General features: G+C 42.3%; 1 protein-coding gene across 1 annotated transcript in view; it reads right to left on the bottom strand.

Moving 5' to 3' along the window:
• Positions 1-20,800, bottom strand: part of IFT122 (intraflagellar transport 122) — an 87,816-nt gene extending 67,016 nt beyond the window's left edge. The window contains 3 exon segments of the mRNA XM_031663090.1: positions 1,525-1,609; positions 3,236-3,302; positions 20,622-20,800. Of these exon segments, the coding sequence (XP_031518950.1) occupies positions 1,525-1,609; positions 3,236-3,302; positions 20,622-20,662 (193 nt within the window). The 5' untranslated portion in view covers positions 20,663-20,800.
• Positions 20,801-20,849: the final 49 nt, after the last annotated feature.

Raw genomic sequence — 20,849 nt, 5'->3', positions numbered from 1 at the left:
AATGGCTGGAGAAAAAGACATAATCACACCAACTAATCTCACTTTCAATTCATGATCACAAACTTCAAGAGGGCCCTTCATGTCACTGGGGATCTCACTACACCTCCCGGGTCCACTCTCTGAGGCAGTGATTTTACACTTTTTCCTTTCTCTTCAACTCTCTGAAACCTCCCTTCCCCATTGTCACTCTCAGTTGATGTTGCTTCCTATTTCACTGAAGAAAAAAAAAAATGGAATTGAGAATTTCCATTAGATTCCTACTACCACACTGTCCCCATTTGCTGGCCTCTGCAGTTCTACCATACCCCTATCTAAAGCAAACACCCTGTCTATGCCCTAGATCCCATCTCCTCTTGCCTACTCAACTCTGTTCCAGCAGTCCTCTCCCCTCTCCGATATCATCAACTTTTCTCAAATTCAGCATGTGTAAAACTGAATTTCTGATCTTCAACTATAAGTTTTCTCTACCTGCAGTCTTTTCCATCTCTGTCAGGGGGCAACTCCATCTTTTCGGTCCTCAGGTCAAAAACTTTGACTCCTTTTTCTTCACAGCCCATATCCAATCTGTCAGACAATCCAGTTGGCTCCACCCTCCCATTATATCCAGAGTCTGATCATTTCTCACCACCTCCTCTGCCCCTACAGAAGTCTGAGCCACCATCACCCCTTGTCTGGATGATGCTTTCTCACTCAGATGTCCCAACCCTCACCTCTTGCAGGTTGTTTCCAACTCAGCAACTAGAAGGATCCTTTTAAAATATAAATCAGATCAGATCCCTTCTCTGCTGAGGACCTTTCAGTAGTTCCACTTTGATTGAGAATCAAAATCTTTATGATGGCCAGCCTGATCTGACCACCCCATGTCTGTTACCACTTTATCCTCATCCTCTACAATTCCTGATTCTCTTTGATCCAGCTCCTAGTAGACACACCCACACCTAAGGGCCTTTGCAATGGCTCTTCCTCTGCAAGGAGCTCTCGTCCCCCAGATGCCCACTGGCACAATCTCATTGCCTCCTGACTTCAAAGTCTTTGCTCACCTGTCCTCATCTCAATGAGCCCACCTTCACTAGTCTAATTCAATACTGCACCCAACCCCCTGCCCTGCCTAGCACTCTCAATCCCCCTCACACTGCTCTACTTTTTCTTCTTCCATAACAGTTATCACCTTCCAGCATACTGCTTAATTTACCTTTTTACTATGTTTACTGTATGTCTTCCCTCATACTCTCTTCCTCCCTCACTTCTCACCACCACCCCATAAAACAGAAGCCCCATAAGGGGAGGGACCACTGTTTTTTTCTCTGAAGTATCTCAAGCATCTTGAACAGCACCTGGAATATAGATCGCCTCAATAAATACTTGGTAGACTGAATGACTGAATTGAAGTCTAAGCAACTTCACTATCTTCTGAACTTGCAAGTTGTACTCTAGCTTATTAGAAATAATTAAAAAGTGACTAAGGAGAAAAATGAACAATGATGAGACCATCATGGAGAATGGAAACCCAGAGCAGCCTTTTACCATCCTTCGCATATGCCACACAGTACACAGTGTCTTTGTGTCCCTTGAGGGGCTGAAGTAAGGTGCCATCAGAGGTGTCATAAACCTGGCAAAAGAGACAAATACAGATTATCTATGTGATATCTATTAGTCAGAATTCCTGCAGGGTTGCTACTGCTATTTTTGTTTTTATAACAATACACATGTCAATATTCTAAATTTGTATCCAATAAAAACTATACGGTGAAACCAAAAACAACGTGACTTAAAGTTGGGTAACCAAGAAGTAAAGGTCCCAGGTCTATGTACTACTATGTGACCAGGAATATACCACTAATCCTTAAGAACCAAAGGTTCAATTATTCACTCCATGGAAATGCTTTACACTCATCCTTACCTGAATTCAGATACATGACTAATCAAGGCAGGCCCTTCTAAATAAAACTAGCCCATAAAAAGAGCCAGCTATAACATGATTAAATTTTAGTGCCAGTTCTGCACTAAATCAGCATAATAGAGAGATGTTTCATATTTGCTACCCAGAGTTTGAAAGTCACACAACTCTGGGTTTTCAAGTAGGAGGGAATGTTATAACACCCAACTGCAGGCCAGGCATGGTAGCTCACGCCTGTAAACCCAACACTTTGGGAGGCTGAAGCGGGAGAATTGCTTGAAACCAGGAGTTCAAGACCAGCTTGGGCAACAAAGTGAAACCCCATCTCTACCCAAAAAAAAAAAAAAAAAATTATTTTAATTTAAAAATTAGGTGGGCGAGGTGGTGTGTGTCTACAGTCCTAGCTACTCAGGAGGCTGAGGTGGGAAGATCCCTTAAGCCCAGGAGTTTGAGGCTACAGTGATCTATGATTGCACTACTGCACACCAGCTTGGGCAACAGAGCACGACCCTGTCTCTAAGAAATAAAATACAATAAAATCCAGCTGTAATATGGATTTAGGTATTTGATAGCCATGTGACATCTATTACTACGTGGAGAGTTAAAAACACACCATCTGAGAAATCAAGGGGAAACTTTCTGAAATGGTTATAGTGTTGGAAAAGATAACCTATGTAGAAAAACTAAAATGGCTTGGATTGTTTACACTGGAGAGAAGTCTGCAGAACAATTTAACCATACAAAGAATGGAGATTAATCAGTCTGCGTATCTAGAGACAACAGAGAAGAGGAAGTAGACTTAAGACAGAAAGAGAGATCATACAAAGGTTTTTTGGTCAAACATAAGGGGTTCTCTGAAAATTACTTTTATATACCTGGATAGGTTCCAGAGAGAGCATATGTTCTTTAAAAATATGAAAAATAGGACAATATCCATATGGAATTGTTTAGGTAGGCCAATGCCTAAAAGTTGGGGTCTGACTTTTCACGGACAGAGCACCTTCAGTCCTGTTGCTTGAATTTTTCTGGGGAACAAAATGTAAACTGACACCAGTCCAGTTTCAAAGGCATTGTGATTGTTTTCAACTCTTTCATGGGTGTCTCAAAGTAAAAAGGGAAAGATTAATGACCCCAAAGGAGGTATTGTTCACAGGTTTTTATCTGATAGTTTACTTGCCTGTTTTAAATAGCCCATTTCCATCCCTATTAAAAAGTAATAAGGAAGGTTTTTCCACCCTTGCCTTTTTAATCTCCAAAAAAAAAGGGGTCAAATTTCAGAGTACTCACAAGAGGGAGGTTGGGGAAGTACTTTAAGAGGAAACTAAAACAAAATCCTACCAGTAATCTGTTGCCGGCAGCCAGAATCAGTTGAGTTCCATCAGGCTTAAATGCGATGTCATTTATACTGAACAGAAAACAAGGCGAAAAGACAATTAGGAATCAAAATTATGAAGTCTGCTAATGGCCAGGAAAGTAAACTTTATTTCCATTAAGAAACACTGTGTGTGTACTGAGGAGAAAAAGAATGATTAAGAATTGCATTTGTTGCAAATTCCATTCAACCACCATACCACAATAGCCCATTCAATCATGATCCACTCAGTAGTTAGCTCTTTGTCCTGACTTCCTCTTATCCAGAAACCAGACACAAGAAATTATTCAAAGGGTCGACTGTTCAGGGTATTAACTTTTCTAATAATACCATAAAGGCCAGACCACATGAGAGAATGTGTTGTAGCAGGACGGGTGGCAGACAAAACTCCTCAGACACCGAGTTAAAGAAGGAAAGGGTTTATTTAGCTGGGGACATCGGCAAGACTCCTGTCTCAAGAGCCAAGCTCCCCATGTGGGCAATTCCTCTCCCTTTTAAGGGCTCACAAGTCTAAAGGGGTTCGTGTGAGAGGGTCATGATTGAGCAAGCAGGGGGTACATGACTGGGGGCTGCATGCACCGGTAATTAGATTGGAACAAAATAAGATAGGGATTTTCTTTTTTTTCTTTTTTTTGAGACGGAGTCTGGCTCTGTCGCCCAGGCTGGAGTGCAGTGGCCGGATCTCAGCTCACTGCAAGCTCCGCCTCCCGGGTTTACGCCATTCTCCTGCCTCAGCCTCCGGAGTAGCTGGGACTACAGGCGCCCGCCACCTCGCCCGGCTAGTTTTTTGTACTTTTTTAGTAGAGAAGGGGTTTCACCATGTTAGCCAGGATGGTCTCGATCTCCAGACCTCGTGATCCGCCCGTCTCGGCCTCCCAAAGTGCTGGGATTACAGGCTTGAGCCACCGCGCCCGGCAAGATAGGGATTTTCACAGTGCATTTCTATACAATGTCTGTAATCTACAGATAACACAACCAATTAGGTCAGCGGTCGATCTTTAACTACCAGGCCCAGGGTGTGGCACCAGGCTGTCTGCCTGTGGATTTCATTTCTGCCTTTTAGTTTTTACTTCTTCTTTCTTTAGAGGCAGAAATTGGGCATAAGATGATATGAGGGGTGGTCTCCTCCCTTATTCCCCCCTTTTGAGACTCCCACTCATTTTATTAGTGGGAGTTCTCACTTTCATTTTTACTACCCATGTCTTCTTGCAAGACAGATCGATAGTGATTCATATAGTACACTTGTGCTGAAGCATTTTGGTGAACTAAGGTAGCGATGAAGCTTTTTATCATTTGAAGAAGTACACGTAGCAAACAAGGGAGCAGTAAGTAGGTTCCTATTACTATTATAACTCTTATTATAAGAGTTTTAACTTCTCCCAGCGCTGGGAACCATTTTCCAAACATGATCCCAGGATCAAATCCATGCCACACTTGCACGGGCACATGTGCCAGTTTTGTCATATTTCTAACTATGTCTTCGACTACTTGCCCTTGATTATCTATGTGTAGGCAGCAATTAGTAAGGTTAAATTTCCTACAGACCTCTCCTTCAGCTGCTAGCAAGTAGTCGAGAGCTAATCTATTTTGATAGATAGCATTTCTCATCTGAGTTTCTTGCTTGGCCAGAACAGTCAAGGCTCTGCTAGTTTTATTAGTGATTATTTTTAAGACAGCTTGTAACCATATGATTTGGTTAATCATGTAAATGGGGGTCTGGTATCCCCACGAGCCGTCTTGTGCCTAAGTAGCAGGCCTATATTGTATGATTCTCTCAGGGGGCCATTTGTCATTTTTTCAATTTCTTATAGCTATACTTCTCTTTTCGCGGGAAGCACAGACAGGGAAGCCCGGGAGTTCTCCTGTTTTTAAGAGCAGTTGGAAGAAAGATGGTTTAATAGTGCCAATAACACAACTACCTGCCCACTGATCAGGTAATCTGGCATAAGTTCTATGCCCACATATCCAGTATAATCCAGTGGGGGCTGTCCAGTCCCAGTGGGACTCCAGGTGGGTCCACACGGTTTGCAACTCTGGGAATTTAGTAAATGGATTTCTCTCTGTGTGATTTGAACTCCAATAAGTGACTGTTTTTGTGGTACTATTGTACAGTTTCTGTCTCAGACAACTAAGTCATCTTACTGGGTGAGTGAATTCTTTTCCTTCTCTAGCTATGCAATGTTGTCCAATAATTGAGGTTTTTAGGACCTAGAAATTATCAGGGTGATTCTTTTGAGCCAGGAATTTTTCAGGAACTGGGTCTGTAGGTACTAATTCTCAGGCTTCCTATGGCCATTGATCTCTTATTACAGTTCCTCCACATACATAACATGAAGTGACACTGAGAGACTGTGCTACTTCCTCGGCTAATTGCAAAAACAAATTTCTTGTTTTTCCTGGAATTTCTAGTACTGGCACTTTTAGTTTATCATAGAAGGTTTGAAATACTGGCTCAGGAGAGTGTTTATAAACGTTTCCTCAAACCATGATATTTACTTGAAAATCTAGTCTAGATCCATCAATTTTTAGGGTTCCATGTTCCCCTTTTTTTCCAGTGAGGATCAACAGGATTGGTTATTACTAGTTCTAAGGGGTTACATTGTCCCTTAGTACAGGAAGGGTCATTTTTTCCTTTCTGAAGGTGGACTGGATCCTTCTCATTTTTTTTTTTAAATCCAGGTAGCCTAAATGACACAAGACCAGTATTTACATTTATTTCCACACAGTCCTAATTTATGACAGATGTACTTATTTTCTGCCATATAGCCCCTTTTCTAATTAAGAGAACTATACCTTATTCCTAACTTATTACTATTAATGACAGCACAGGCATCAAATTTTAAGGTGACTTGTTTAGGCACCCTTTTTTTTTCTATTTTGGCTAACACTTTACTCGTATTGTTTATGAGCCCCTAACAGTCTTCTGTTCTTAATCTTATTTTAAAAACTGTGGTCATGGGAGGCTCAGATGGGTCATAACACACATCAGGTTGGTCATTTCCTGGGCTACATACCTTGTATAATATAACATTATACAAACAAGTTCTTTTTAGAGTTCCAGTACACTTATAATAACCATAAAATAATAGGACCGTAGCAATCTTTTGTCCTATCTCAGTGACTTGATGTATACACTGGGAACAGTTCTCAGTCTGAGGAAGATCAGTTGAAGTCCTTACTGTACAAGTCCAAATTTTAAGGAAAATGAGTCCCGTGAAGACTTTCCTCATGCTTCAGCCGTGCGTGGACCAGTCAGCTTCCAGGTGTGACTGGAGCAGGGCTTGTCGAGTTCTTCAGAGTCACTTTGCAGGGGCTGGCAAAGCGCTCCCATCCATGTATTGCTCACAGTCTACTGATGTTTAAGGATGGTCTCAGAGGTTGCGCCTGCTAGAATAAACCGAGTCTGACACCTCTACACAGTTATGTTCAATTGGGCTCTTTGATACCGACAGCAAGGTTGTGGTGGGGTTTAGGATGTTACAAACTTCAATGCTTATGTGGGGATTTTCACATAGCAAGCTTTGGTACTTGGTTAATCTAGCATTTGTTAACCAATGATGTCCTTTGGTGTTTATTGAAGTTACCACAGCGTGGAGGGCCTTTATATTCAGGTTTTGTCTAAGGGTTAGTTTATCTGCTTCTTGTGCTAACAGGGCCATTGTTGCTAGGGCCATTAGACCTGGGGACCAGTCTTTGGAAACTCTGTCTAGTTGTTTTGAGAGATAGGCCACTGGCCTTGGCCAGGGCCCCACAGTCCGGCTTAAAACTCCAAACAAAACTCTACATTCTATGTGTCAGAAAGATTAAAAAATGGCAGTTTTGTCAGGTCAGGTAGCCTCAGGGCTGGGGCCGACATGAGTTTTTCTTTTAACTCATGAAAACCTTGTTGCTGTTGGTTGTAATAGATGTAGTTTACCTAATCTACATTTTTATTAACTGTCACCCACCAAAATATTGACTTAAATCCTGCAGCTATTTGATTTCCAGCTTTAACTTGATCTGGTATTCCTCATGGGACTCCAGTTGCATCTAAATAGACATGAGGGTCGAAAGATCCATAAGCAGCTTCTCTCGCTTTTATGATGTCTTATTTTTTTTCTTCTGGTTGATGAAATGCCAGGGTGAAAGGGATAGACAATTGGACTAAAGTACAAGTGCCACTCCAGTTATTCGGCAGAGTGCCCAGTAAATGTCCACCACAATACCACCACACATCCACTCAAGGATGAACAAGGGCTGACTGATTGATAAGCTCTTGAAAATTCTTAAGCTCATCACATCCTTTCAGGTCTCTAAGGAATGCTAAGTTTCTTCCCTGTCGTGAGAGACACGAAGTGAACTTAGTGTTGGGAGACGGAAGCTGGATGGCCCTCAGGGGCTGAACCGCAGGGTGCCAGACTTTGGCATATAGCAGAGAGAGAGTCTGGCATGACTTATTACTCCAGGCTGTAGAATCCTAGAAAAGAGTTACCATGCAGCCTACGCCTGGTCAACTGGAGGACCACCTTAGTTCCATGGAAGGGGGACAGTCTGGGCCTCTGGCCTGCCATGTGCACAAGCATAACAATTGCTTTTTTTTTTTTTAACATGCAGATGGAATATTTGATCCATTTTAACCAGGCGTTTGTATCTTGGTATCCTGTCTTAATTGCTAAAGTTTGTTTTAAGTCTTTAACATCTATGATCCTCTACTAAAATGAATGTATGGTTTTAGGGAAATTACAAAAAGCGGTTCGGGCAGTCCATCCTTGCTCTTTAGTGGCCCAGAGAATGTTGGACCAACTATGGCATGAAAGCTGTACACTGGGGGGCAACATTCCTGGTTGGCACTGGGGTCTTTATTGAAATCTCCCTGGATTAAATGGTCCTAGTTTACTACTGCCTAGTCTGAGGAGAGTCAGGAGGGACAGAAGTAATTTTCTAAAGTAGAAAGCTGTCTTTGACTTGGCAAGTCCTCACAGGATATAACAAGGCAAACATTAAATGCAACAGTTTGAGATGAAATTGACTTGCTTATGTTAATAACCAGATGGTCAGCAATAGAATGAGGAAAGAAGAAAGAATAATAGAATAGATGAAAAGAGTTAAATTTTTCTTAGCTTCAGTTTGGTAGGGTTTTCCCCTAGGACGATGGCCCATGACTCTGGAGGGGGTGGTGCTTTCTTGACTCGGGTGTGATGAGTGCCTCCTTTTTTTTTTTTTTTTTTGCTGTACAAATAGCGGTCTTGGTGGTTAGCAGCACAAGGTAGCGTCCTTCCCAGGTTGGCTCGAGTTTTTCTTCTTTCCACCCTTTGATGAGAATGTGATCTTCAGGCTGGTGCTTGTTTACTGGAAATTCTAGGGGTGGTACATGTGCTAAAAGACTTTTAGTTTTTATGTTTTTGTTTTTTTTCCGAGAAAGGAAAGTGGAAGATAAACCAAGTATATAATTTTTAAGAAATTGATCTTTTGTTTTAAATGTGGGGACTTTGGCAGTGAACTTTATAGTCCTTAGTGCCTTTTTACTGAGAAATTTCCTTTAGCACATATTTTTATTAGTTTTTAAACCAAAGAAAGCCAAATACCATTTTACATTTAACAATGCTTCTCACATGATTTTTATACCAGATAAGCTAAATTTTATCTTTACATTAGTGTGTTATTAATGTTAAAGCTAATTTTAATAAAACCTTGTAGACATATTTATCTAATTTTTAATGTTTGACCATAAGGTAAGATTTTATAGACTCTTTTTAACCTTTTATAATTTTTGCTAAAGAGCAGGTTGGTGCTTTAAGAAAAACCTGTTATGCTTTTACTTTAATGTCCAGTTCACAGAAAAACTGGATGATACTTCTTTAACTTTAGCTAATATGTTTACACACAGAATTTTCTTTACAATTCACGTTTTAAAACTTGCTTAAACCTTCAAAACAATATTTTTTTAAACTTTTTAATGTAGGTAAAAATGTACATTCTTATGCCTCCTTATAATCCTTTTACCAAAGGTATATTTTACTTTTCTTATACACCTTGCACATAAACTGTTTTTTTGTCTTTTTTCAATAGTTTTACATTCAGAAAGCCTAGTTACTTTTAAATTATACAACACTTTTTGCATAAATTCTTCTTTTAACACACATTTTTCTCTTTTACGACTTTCGCAATTCTTCGACATGCCTCAACTTTCTGACTTATTACAAATATTTCTTTCTTTAAACAACCAGTTAATTTATTTCAGGATAAGAATTTACCATATAATACTCTTTTTATATAAATTCCGCCCCCCCCCCCCTATTTTTTTTCCTTAGGAGACTTCTGAACTGGTGAGTTGTGCTCACAATGAGGTGTCCTCTAAAAGTTATTTATTTTTTTTACTTTTGTTGTTGTTGTTGTTAGCAAAGCAGTTGCCGCTGCAGATTGAAAGCATTTGGGCCATCCGTGGGTTACTGGGTTAAGGATTTTTGATAGGAAGGCCTCAGTGCTTTCGGGATATGCCCTTGTTTACACTGGCAACAAAGTGGTATTGGAGTGCTATAGGGTTGTGGAGAATACCTTCAATCATCCATTATAGGTTTTAAATTTACCTTGGCTTTTAAAGGAATAGGGTACACTTTTTTTTTTTTTAACTACTTGTATATCTCTCTCTTTCTCTCTTTGGCTTTGTCTGTCTCTCTTTGACTTTCCTTTTGCCTCTGTCTCCTCTCTCTCTCTGCCTCTCTCTTTCTCTCTCTCTCTCTCTCTCCCTGACTCCCTCTTTGTCTGTCTCTTCCTCTGTGTTTCTTCCTCTCTCTCTTTGCCTCTTGTCATCTCTGTATCTTTCCTTTCTCTCTCTCTCTGCTGGTCTTTCCTTGCCTCTGCCAGCCGTTTATGCTGCTGTTCTCTCAACCACTGTGTGTTGGAGGCAAGGAGGTTAAAACCAGCTGGTCTGGGTTCTCTGGCTTATAGGTTACAGGTTACCTTGTGCCATACCTTTGAAACAGGGGACCTGTCCAGGCTTCCTTCTAATGGCCAACCTACGTCTAATGCTGGCCAGTCTATCTTACACAAAGTTTTAAATTTTCCTGGTGTCATGATACTCCATAGTCTCCCTTAAATCCTTTTTTTGAAAATTTTCAACATAGTTCCTAGTAGAGTGGGCTTATCTGTGCCTGACTTATGCTGCTTCAAGACAAAACACCACGCTCACACCACATACACACCACAAAACAAAGAACGGATAAAAAGGGCACACACACACTTTTTTGCAGTTTGCACCAAACCAAAATCAAAACCAAAATCAGAGTATCCAGAAATCTAAGCCAGGTCAAAACCAAAACCAAAGCATCAAGCAATCCAAGTCAAGTCAAAAACAAAAACCAAAGTGCCAGTATAGGCACACCGTGGGTAATCAGGCCACGCGTCCACTCAAATGGAGTAGGCAAGTTCCCAAGACCAATCCTGTCAAGCAATTCAAACCAAGTCAAAACCAAAACCAAAGTGCCGATAAAGGCACGCCGTGGGTGATCAGGCCACGCTTCCACTCAAACGGAGTGGGCAAGTTTCAAACACTAGTCTTACCAAGTTTTAGATGTCCAGACTCCAAGGGCCCGTTCCTTCCCGGTGTTCAGCCACTGCGTTGATCCTCCACGGGGGCCTGCCACACACTGCTCTGGCGAGGTGTCCCACCAGGGCAAATGCAGGATCCGCGTCACTCCGGCTGGTCGGAGTCCCCCGCAGGGATGTTCCACAGGGCAGGCTTAAGCCGCCCAAGGAGCTACCTCGACCATCCGCCAATCACCTAGCTTCCCAGTCAGGGAACCAAGAAATATAGCAGGACAGGCAGCAGACAAAACTCCTCAGACAACGAGTTCAAGAAGGAAGGGGTTTATTCGGCCGGGGGCATCAGCAAGACTTCTGTCTCAAGAGCCAAACTCCCCGAGTGGGCAATTCCTGTCCCTTTTAAGGGCTCACAACTTTAAGGGGGTGTGTGTGAGAGGGTCGTGATTGGTTGAGTAAGCAGGGGGTACGGGGGTACGTGACTGGGGGCTGCATGCACCGGTAATTAGATCGGAACAAAACAAGATAGGGATTTTCACAATACATTTCTATACAATGTCTGCAATCTACAGATAACATAACCGATTGGGTCAGGGGTTGATCTTTAACTACCAGGCCCAGGGTGCGGCGCCAGGCTGTCTGCCTGTGGATTTCATTTCTGCCTTTTAGTTTTTACTTCTTCTTTCTTTGGAGGCAGAAATTGGGCATAAGATGATATGAGGGGTGGTCTCCTCCCTTAGAGTGAGGGCCAATAAATCCACAGATACTTACTGAGTCCCTCTTAGGTGCCAGGCACCAACAGATATGAACTGATCATAATCCCTCCCTCCCCTCAGGGAAATTACTATCCAGTGAGAAGGTGTGAATCAGACACTTTCACAAAGAACTACCATATGTCATCAATTCTAAAGGATACATTTTTTTTTTCACATTTTCTCAACCTCTGAGGTTAGGATGTGTCTTATAAGTGATGATGTTTCAGTGTAGCTGGCAGCATTTTTTGCTTTCTTATTGATACACAAAACAATGGTATTTTATAATCAATGACCTATTAGTTTGGATGAAATACAGAACAGTACTCTGATAAAGGCTTTAAGAGACACATGAAAACAGGATTCGAAGGAGGAAGACACAGCGATACAGGAGCTAGAAAGAAATTACTTAGCCAGATACTGAGGGTAAAAGAGTCTTCAGCGGAACTTCCCTTTTAACAAAAAGCAGCCTGAGAAATTATTTTTTTCTAACAAAGAGCAGCCTGAAAAATCGAGCTGCAAACATAGATAGGCAAACTGAGGCCGGGCGCAGTGGCTCACGCCTGTAATCCCAGCACTTTGGGAGGCCAAGGCAGGAGGAAGACTTGGGGTCAGGAGTTTGAGACCAGCCTGGCCAACATGGTGAAACCCTGTCTCTATTAAAAATACAAAAATTAGCCGGGCGTGGTGGTGGGCGCCTGTAATCCCAGCTACTCGGGAGGCTGAGGCAGGAGAATCACTAGAACCCAGGAGGCGGAGGTTGCAGTGAGCTAAGATCATGCCACTGCACTCCAGCTTGAGTGACAGAGTGAGACTCTGTCTCAAAAAAAAAAAAAAAAAGGCAAGCTGGAAGCTTCCACTGGTGAATGCCGGCAGCTGTGCCAATAGAAAAAGGCTACCTGGGGGCCAGGTGTGTTCAACATGGAGGTTCCATCCTCCCTTTAATTTGTCACCACATGTAAAGAAACAGGCAACATGGCGCTGGCAACATAAAGAATCCATCTGTATAATAAAAGATTAGGATAGGGGTGGCCAGCTTTTCACACCGTATGCAAATAACACACCTAGCCCTAACCAGTTTTTAGAAAGTTATGCAAATGAAACACCAATCCAACCAACCTTTTGCGCCCTATGTAAATCAGACACCACCTCCTCAAGCTTATCTATAAAACCTGCATTTCACCACAGAGGTGGCAACTCATTTTTGAGAACCCTGTCAGCTGCAGAGAGCTGGTCTCTTTCTTTCGCCTGTTAAACTTCTACTCTTAACCTCACTCTGGTGTGTCCATATGGCCGTTGAGACAACAAATCTCGGATATTTACCCCAGACAATGACACCGTTTCAACAGCATTTTAATTCGAGGAGAGGATCAGAAAAAGATTCATGAAGAAGATACTTGAAAAAGATAGGGCTTTTGAAACATGCAGGAGGACACTGGGTAGAGGAAATTTCAGGCAGAGAAAATAAAACAAGCAAAGACATGAAAGTGAGAAATAGCAAGTATAAACCAAAAATAAAATTGTAAGGCCCCCCCCACCCACAACATCTGAATGGGCTTCCTCCTCAACCAGGGCTCTTTTAAAATTTAACCTGAGAGACTGTTTAAGGCCATGAAGGGAAGTGGGCCTCTGACATGCCTCACTGTACCTCTCTGGCATTAACATCAACACAGACTTTAAGTATGAGAAAAAAACATTTTAGGCTGGGTGCGGTGGCTCACGCCTGTAATCCCAGCACTTTGGGAGGCCGAGGTAGGCGGATCACGAGGTCAGGAGCTCGAGGCCAGCCTGGCCAACGTGGTGAAACTCTGCCTCAACTAAAAATACAAAAATTAGCCAGGTGTGGTGGTGGGCGCCTGTAATCCCAGCTACTTGGGAGGCTGAGGCAGGAGAATTGCTTGAATCCGGGAGACAGAGGTTGCAGCCAGCCAAGATTGCGCCACTGCACAAGACTCCGTTTTGCAGGGGGAGAAGAAATATTTTACAATCTATTCTCTCTGAAGCCTAGTACCCGAAGGCTTCCTCTGCAAATAAGAACATGGGTCTCCATAATCCTTTATCTTAACCCAGACATTCCTTTCTGTTGATCCCAGGTCTTTAAACAATCTCAACCAATTGTCAGCCAGAAAATGTTTACATGTTTAAATGTACCTATAGCCAATGTATTTCTTAAATGTATCTGATTGATGTCTCATGCTCCCCACAAACTGTACTCCAACCACCTTAGGCACATGTTCTGTGGACCTCCTGAGGGCTGTGTCACTGGCTGTGGTCACTCATATTTGGCTCAGAATAAATCTCTTATAATATTTTGCAGTTTGACTCTTTTTGTCAACACAAGTAATCAAAATAATTTAAGTTGACTGAAACATCTGGCTATGTGTGAGACGTTGCTAGAACACAGAGATATGAGGCTAGAAAAATGGGCTGGAGCCATATTACAAAGATTTTCAAATGCCCCAGGCAGAGGATTTCATTGGTTCAGTAAGAATGTGTCAAAAACCTGTCAAGCACTGTCAAAACAGACTATTGTTAAGGTTACTACCGAAGTTGCTAAAAACAAAACAAAACACTCAAAAAACAAACAACAACAACAAAAAAACAAAACCCAACCTATAGTAAAAGTTTAGCATGGGATAAACTTGTCAGTGTCAACAAAAAAATCCAACTCTGTAAAATGTTTGAAGAGATTTATTCTGAGCCAAATATGAGTGACCACAGCCCCATGATACAGCCCTCGGGTGGTCCTGAGAACATGTGCCCAAGGGGGTCAGGGTGCAGCTTGGTTTTATACATTTTAGTGAGACGTGAGACTTCAATCAAATACATTTAAGATATGCACTGGTTTGGTCCAGAAAGATGGAACAACTTGAAGCAGGGGCCTTCCAGTTTATAGGTAGATTTAAAATTTTTCTGACTGACAATTGGTTCAGCTTATCTAAAGACCTAGGGTCGGCCAGGCGCGGTGGCTCACACCTGTAATCCCAGTACTTTGTGAGGCCGAGGCAGGCGGATCACGAGGTCAGGAGATCGAGACTATCCTGGCTAACACGGTGAAACCCCGTCTCTACTAAAAACACAAAAAATTAGCCGAGCATGGTGGCGGGCGCCTGTAGTTCCAGCTACAGGAGGCGGAGCTTGCAATGAGCCAAGATCACGTGGCTGCACTCCAGCCTGGGCGACAGAGTGAGACTCCATCTCAAAAAAAAAAAAAAAAAAAAAGACCTAGTGTCAACAGAAAGGAATGCCTGGGTTAAGATAAAGGATTGTGGCAACCCAAGTTACTGTTTGCAGAGGAAGCCTTTAAGTACTAGGCTTTAGACAGGATAGTTTGTAAAATGTTTCTTATCTTACTTAAAGTCTGTGCTGATGTTAATGCCAAAGAGGTATACTGAGGCATGTTTGACCCCCATTTCCCATCATGGCCTGAAACAGTCTCTCAGGTTAAATTTTAAAAAAGCCCTGGTTGAGAAGGAAATCCATTCAGATGGTTGGGGGGCCTTTGAATTTTATTTTCGGTTTACACCAGTAATCTAAAAATCAAGCTTTTGTCAGTAACCTAAAAGTACACTCTCAATACCAGTACTTCAAATTCTTATTCCAGACAGCACCTGCTGAGTTCTTAAAATGCATTATTTTATTTCATCTCCACAATAATTCTGTGAGGTAGCAATTATTACTCTGTTTTGTAGATGAGGATACCATGGCTCAGAGAGGTCAAGTGGTTTGCCTGATGTCACACAACTAGCAAGTGCAAGGGCCAGGATTTCAACTCAGGTCTGACTCTAGAGTCTGTGCTTGTAACTACCGTGCTATGCTGCCTTCTGCTCCCTTGAATTACTGCCACGTATGTCAAATCTGTTATCCTTCATACATTAGTAAGTGACTAACATTTATTGAACACATTTATTATTGTGTATGCCAGGTACAGTTTAAATGCTCTACATGTATTAACTTGTGTTAACCTCAAAACAACTGTATACCTGTTTCACAGATGAGAAAACTATGGCATAGAGAAGTTAAATAACTTGCCTGAAAATAAAGAGCTACTGAATGGAAGTGGAGCCAGGATTCAAACCAAGGCAATCTGTTGTGTTTTTGTTTTGTTTTTGTTTTTGTTTTTTGAGGTGGAGTCTTGCTCTGTCACCCAGGCTGGAGTGCAGTGGCAAGATCTCGGCTCACTGCAACCTCTGCCTCCCAGTTTCAATCAATACTCCTGTCTTAGCCTCCCAAGTAGCTGGGATGACAGGTGCCTGCCACCACACCCAGGTAGTTTTTGTATTTTTAGTAGAGACAGGGTGTCACCATGTTGGCCAGCTGGTCTCAAACTCCTGACCTCAAGTGATCCATCTGCCTTAGCCTCCCAAAGTGCTGGGATTTTAAGTGTGAGCCACTGCACCCGGCTTCAAACCTAGGCAATCTGGCTCTGAAGCCCATGTTTTAATCATTATGCTATGTGGCCGCCATTATCATTGTTATCATATGTCAAAAAAAGGTATTATTACCTACTTAAGGCATTACATGAAGAATTCAGAAAGCTTTTAGTATGGCTCTGTTGACCTGATGCTTCTTTTAATAAAAACTCTTCACAGTTATTCAATATTTAAGAATTGTTAAAGAACGTAAACTGGGCCAGACATGGTGGCCCACGCCTGTAACCCTAGCACTTTGGGAGGCTGAGGTGGGAGGATCATGAGGTCAAGAGATCAACACCATCCTGGCCAACGTGGTGAAATCCTGTTTCTACTAAAAATACAGAAATTAGCTGGGTGTGGTGGCGTGCACCTGTAGTCCCAGCTACTCGGGAGGCTGAGGCAGGAGAATGGCTCGAACCTGGGAGGTGGAGGTTGCAGTGAGCCGAGATTGCGCTGCTGCACTCCAGCCTGGGAACAGAGCGAGACTCCATCTCAAAAAAAAAAAAAAGAGTGTAAACTTATATTATCTCATTTGATCCTTACGAAAACATAGTGTAGTAGACAGGACAGGCACCACTGCCCCGATTTTACCAATGAGAAAACTGAAGTACAGAGAGGCAAGTTGTTTGCTCCTTGTCATAGAGCTGGCTGATAAAGAAGCTGGAACAAGGATGATTATCACACTCTTTCTAGCTGGGCAAACTGAAACCCTGAGTTTTTCAGCTTCCTCACCATTATGTGGTAACAGACCTGGGTCTTCCTTGTTTCTTATGCTTTCTTCCTCTGAGCCTTGGCACATTTCACATTTTTAGGAGAAGCAGCATGGTGGACTAAAAAGTAGAGGAGTCGTGGGGCCAGAAAAGCCGACCTCCTATTTGAGCTTTCATTCTCACCTACAAAACAAGGATAGAGAGGTAGCCTCCTACTCATGGGGTGCACAAGCCAGTCTATGTAAAGCACCTGACACTTGTGGATTGCTATGGTAGATTATCAGATGTTGGAGCGGTGTCTGCACCCCTCATCTATAGTCATCCTTGGTATGTGGCTTCCTTTCTGCCTTATACACATATGAGCTCATCAAAGTGGTTCCTGTGTGACCTCTTCTTCATAAGGGTCATTTTGGGTTGAATTATCACAAAATCGTTTCTGAATGTCTCATTTGAGCCAAGCCTGAACTATCTTTCTCTTAGATATAAAAATTCATTTTCCCTGAATATCTTGAAATCTGCCTTCCTAAAATATAACATATACGTCTGATTTGCCCCAATCTAAACTCTTAATGTACTTAGAATCTGTACATTTCAGTTTAGCTCTGAATTATACAGTCGTCTTTACATTGTGTTAGATATCTTACCCCTTTAATTATAGTCATACGCAATTTGAGAGCAATGGCCCTGTTTTATATATTTGTGGACCCACAGTGCATGGCACTGTCCTAGACACGTAATAAATATAATTATGAGATCACCAGAAACTCAGAATTGGAAAGGACTCTAGACCTTGTCACGCAGTCCAACTGCCCCATCAGGGCAAGAATTCCTTATAGATGGCCATCTAGCCCCTGCTTGAACACTTCAGGGCTGGGAGCTCACTCATTTGCAGGCAGTCTGTTCTACTTACTGTAGGATGGTTCTCTCTCCACCCGCCTCTTTTTATAAAAGAGATACATTGTCAGAAGACACACTGTCAGATTCTATTGCAGAGATACAGAGGAATCCCGCAAATTGTCCTCTGACAACCCTGTACCCACCTCACTGTAAACCGATGTCCCACAGTGCCTCTCCAACTCCTGCATAATCTGACCCAGCCCCACTTACTCATTTTGTAATCTTAGGTAAGTTATGTCACCTCATTAAATGTCAATTTCTTCATCTTTAAATGAGATAAAAAATTCCAACCTCACATGTTATAGAGATTAAACATGATAACACATATAAAGACATGTTGCCTATAGCAAGTACTTAGTAAATACTAGCTGACATGAATGGAGAGTTATAGCAGATGCTAGCCTGACTGGAATAGCCTAATAAGGCATCCTGGTTGAGATGAACCTGGAGCTGTGCATTTAAGGGAGAAAACTAGGGAGTTCATAGAATAAGGGAGCATTTGAGAAGGATAGAGTTTTCTGCTCAACCTAAAAGTACAAATTTAAATGCTGCAAGTCTAGTGGGGAGGAGGGTCAGGAGGACCCTCTAGCAAAATGCACAATTTTGACATAGAAAGTAATTGGGAATCACTCTAGGTTTATGAGATGTAGAGTAACAGGATCACAGCAGCAGGTCTTAAAAAAAGAGAGTTCCTGCTGCTATGTGAAGGTTAAAATAGAAGCAAAGGAGCAGACTGGGAGACAACGGCTGATTTGGATGTGGAGGACTAATCTTTGACATCTAGGATTTTTTTAGTTCTACTACCTTTTTTTTTTTTTTTTTAGTTTTTTGTTTTGTTTTCATTCTGGGCCATCAGCTGGTGGTACATCTAGCAGCCATCAGGATTGAAGGTCTATAGAACCCTACATCCCTTATCCTAATGGGTTGTTTCAAATCTGTAATGGGCCAAAAACCAGACAACCAATCTTTGTTTATCATTCATTCACTCACTTATTCATTCATGTATGAATACATCTATCCACAGCATTTCATTTTTTATATATCTAGTATTTTATTACTATCCATAGTAACAACAACCACTGACCTGACTAGGCTCTAGAATAATTTGGAAACGAGTAAGACATAGCCATTGCCTTTAACGGGTTTATTAGACTTCCGAAATAAACAGATTTAAAAAATTAACTCTTACACTCAACAGACTTTGGAAGTACCACAAGAGAGAAATGAACGAAATTCTGTGCCAGGGGTTGAAAACAGAGCAAATTGGGCTGCATTTGGCCAGCAAATGTTTCATTTGGCCCACACAGTGTTTTGTTTTGTTTTTTTTCAGAGTAGATGCTAACATTTAAAAATTAGGCCATTTCACATAAAAACCCAGATTCCTAGCTTCTGGTGAAAACAGGAAGAGCTGAGCACACTAGGCCAAATTCCTGCATGGTGGTAATTGGCAGGAGCTGAGCAGCAGCTGCCCCTTTTAGGACAAGCATGAGCTCTGCAGTTTGCCACACTCCTTGCCACACTCTATTACTCTCTGACATTGAAGCCAAATGTTCAGTTGCCTATCATCAGCTTGTGATATAGGTACGTTTATAATAAAGTTAAAAATAAAATGATTTTTTAAAACTCAAATCTCTATTAAAAGTACAAATGAAAGATTCACTGATAGGGCTCTGTGTTTCAAGAAAAATGGGGTATAGAATACAAGAGTATTCCTAAGGAAAACATACAATTCCTAGTGTTTAAGATGCAAATAGACATCTCCCATTTATGTTACCTGTCTATCTCCTGCAGACATTTGAGTTTGCCACCTCTGTAATATAAGGAAAAATTAATGTAGGGGCTGAGAGCATTGACGTTGGAGTGAGGAAGACCTGAGCTTGAAAGCTGGCTCCACCCCTCACTGTGTGACCTTGGCAAATTACCCACCTTCTCTGTGCTTCAGTTTCCTCATACATAAAATAGAGGAAATTATAGTACCTACCTCAGAAAGTGGTGAACAGAGACAATGAGATGAAGGATAAGAAGTGCTTAGCGAGCACCTGGCACATAATGTCAGCTACCACTAGTGCCGAACACAAAAGAGAGGACCCGTCTCCAACGTGAGCCTTGAAGGATGTGCAGGATTTCCGTGTGAGATGAGGAGAGAGGGCATGCTTCACACAGAGAAAGATCTCAGAAAGGACTGAACCAAAGACAAGTAACCTGCTCCAGTGGCCAGAACAGAGGCTTCACAACAATGCTGAATGATTTTCAAAGTCAGGCCGAGACCTATCCCATAAATAAGTGTATGACAAAACAGACTATATTATAGATTTAGCCAATAACAATGGAATAGGACATTAAATAACTGAATCAAAAGGTGACAAAGTTATTCACCTTCAATTCTTTTTCAAATTTCCCAATTAGGAGAGCTTGTGTTTGATGCTCATTTTGAGCACCTCTCTGATCATACCTGCCAATCTCCAATTTTAGAGAAACGAGATATCAGGTTTAAAGGCTCCCTAGCAACAACAGCTAGCTACAGCCTGTTCAGTTTTGTTTCTCCCTAAGTTTTACTTTTACACTTAGAGCAAGTGACGCTGATTTTATCTTAACACTTAGAGCAAGTGACACTGGTTTTCATAAATGGAGTAATAAAGTTTCCTTGTAAAATGTGAAATCGTAATTAAAATAAATGAGACAATTTAGAGAAAAACGTCAAGTAAACAAGAGTACAGGTACTATGTGGAAGTGGCAAGAACTGTGAAGCTTGAGCAGCTTCGTGCTGTGTCGTGGGTGTGAGACGAACCCAAGGCAGCGACAAGGCCAGACCGTGAGGGAAGAGCCGCCTCCACCGGCACTACCTCCAGGCGCGGCACCTCCCTTTGCCGCTCTCCAACCCTCAGGAGTTTCGCCAACCGCCAACGGGCGGGAGGGTGACCCTGCAGTCTCCCAGGCCGGGGTTCAGTGCCCTCGGCCCAGGCAGCAAGCTCGCTGCCACCCTCAAACACGCTGCAGCGGCTCGCGCAGTCCTCGCGGGGACTCGACCTCCCGCTTTTCGCGGACCGCCCGGCTTCTCACCAGTGCTCGGCTTTATCTCTCCACGTCAACACGGCCCTCATCGCGGCTTCCCTTACGCCTCGGGCTCCTCCTCTCCGCCTCAGCGTCTGTCTCAGCAACCGCCTCACTAACGGTAGCCACGCCACAAGCCACTTTGGCTACCTGCGTTACCCCTGGCAACGTACATGCGCGGTAAGCTGCGCGGGAGGTCGCCTTCCTCTGAGTGCGCATGTCCGAAAGGCAAAACGG

Source organism: Papio anubis, chromosome 2 (assembly GCF_008728515.1).
Source record: "Papio anubis isolate 15944 chromosome 2, Panubis1.0, whole genome shotgun sequence".
NCBI classification, from domain to species: Eukaryota; Metazoa; Chordata; class Mammalia; order Primates; family Cercopithecidae; genus Papio; species Papio anubis.
This window is presented reverse-complemented; position numbering and strand designations above follow the sequence as displayed.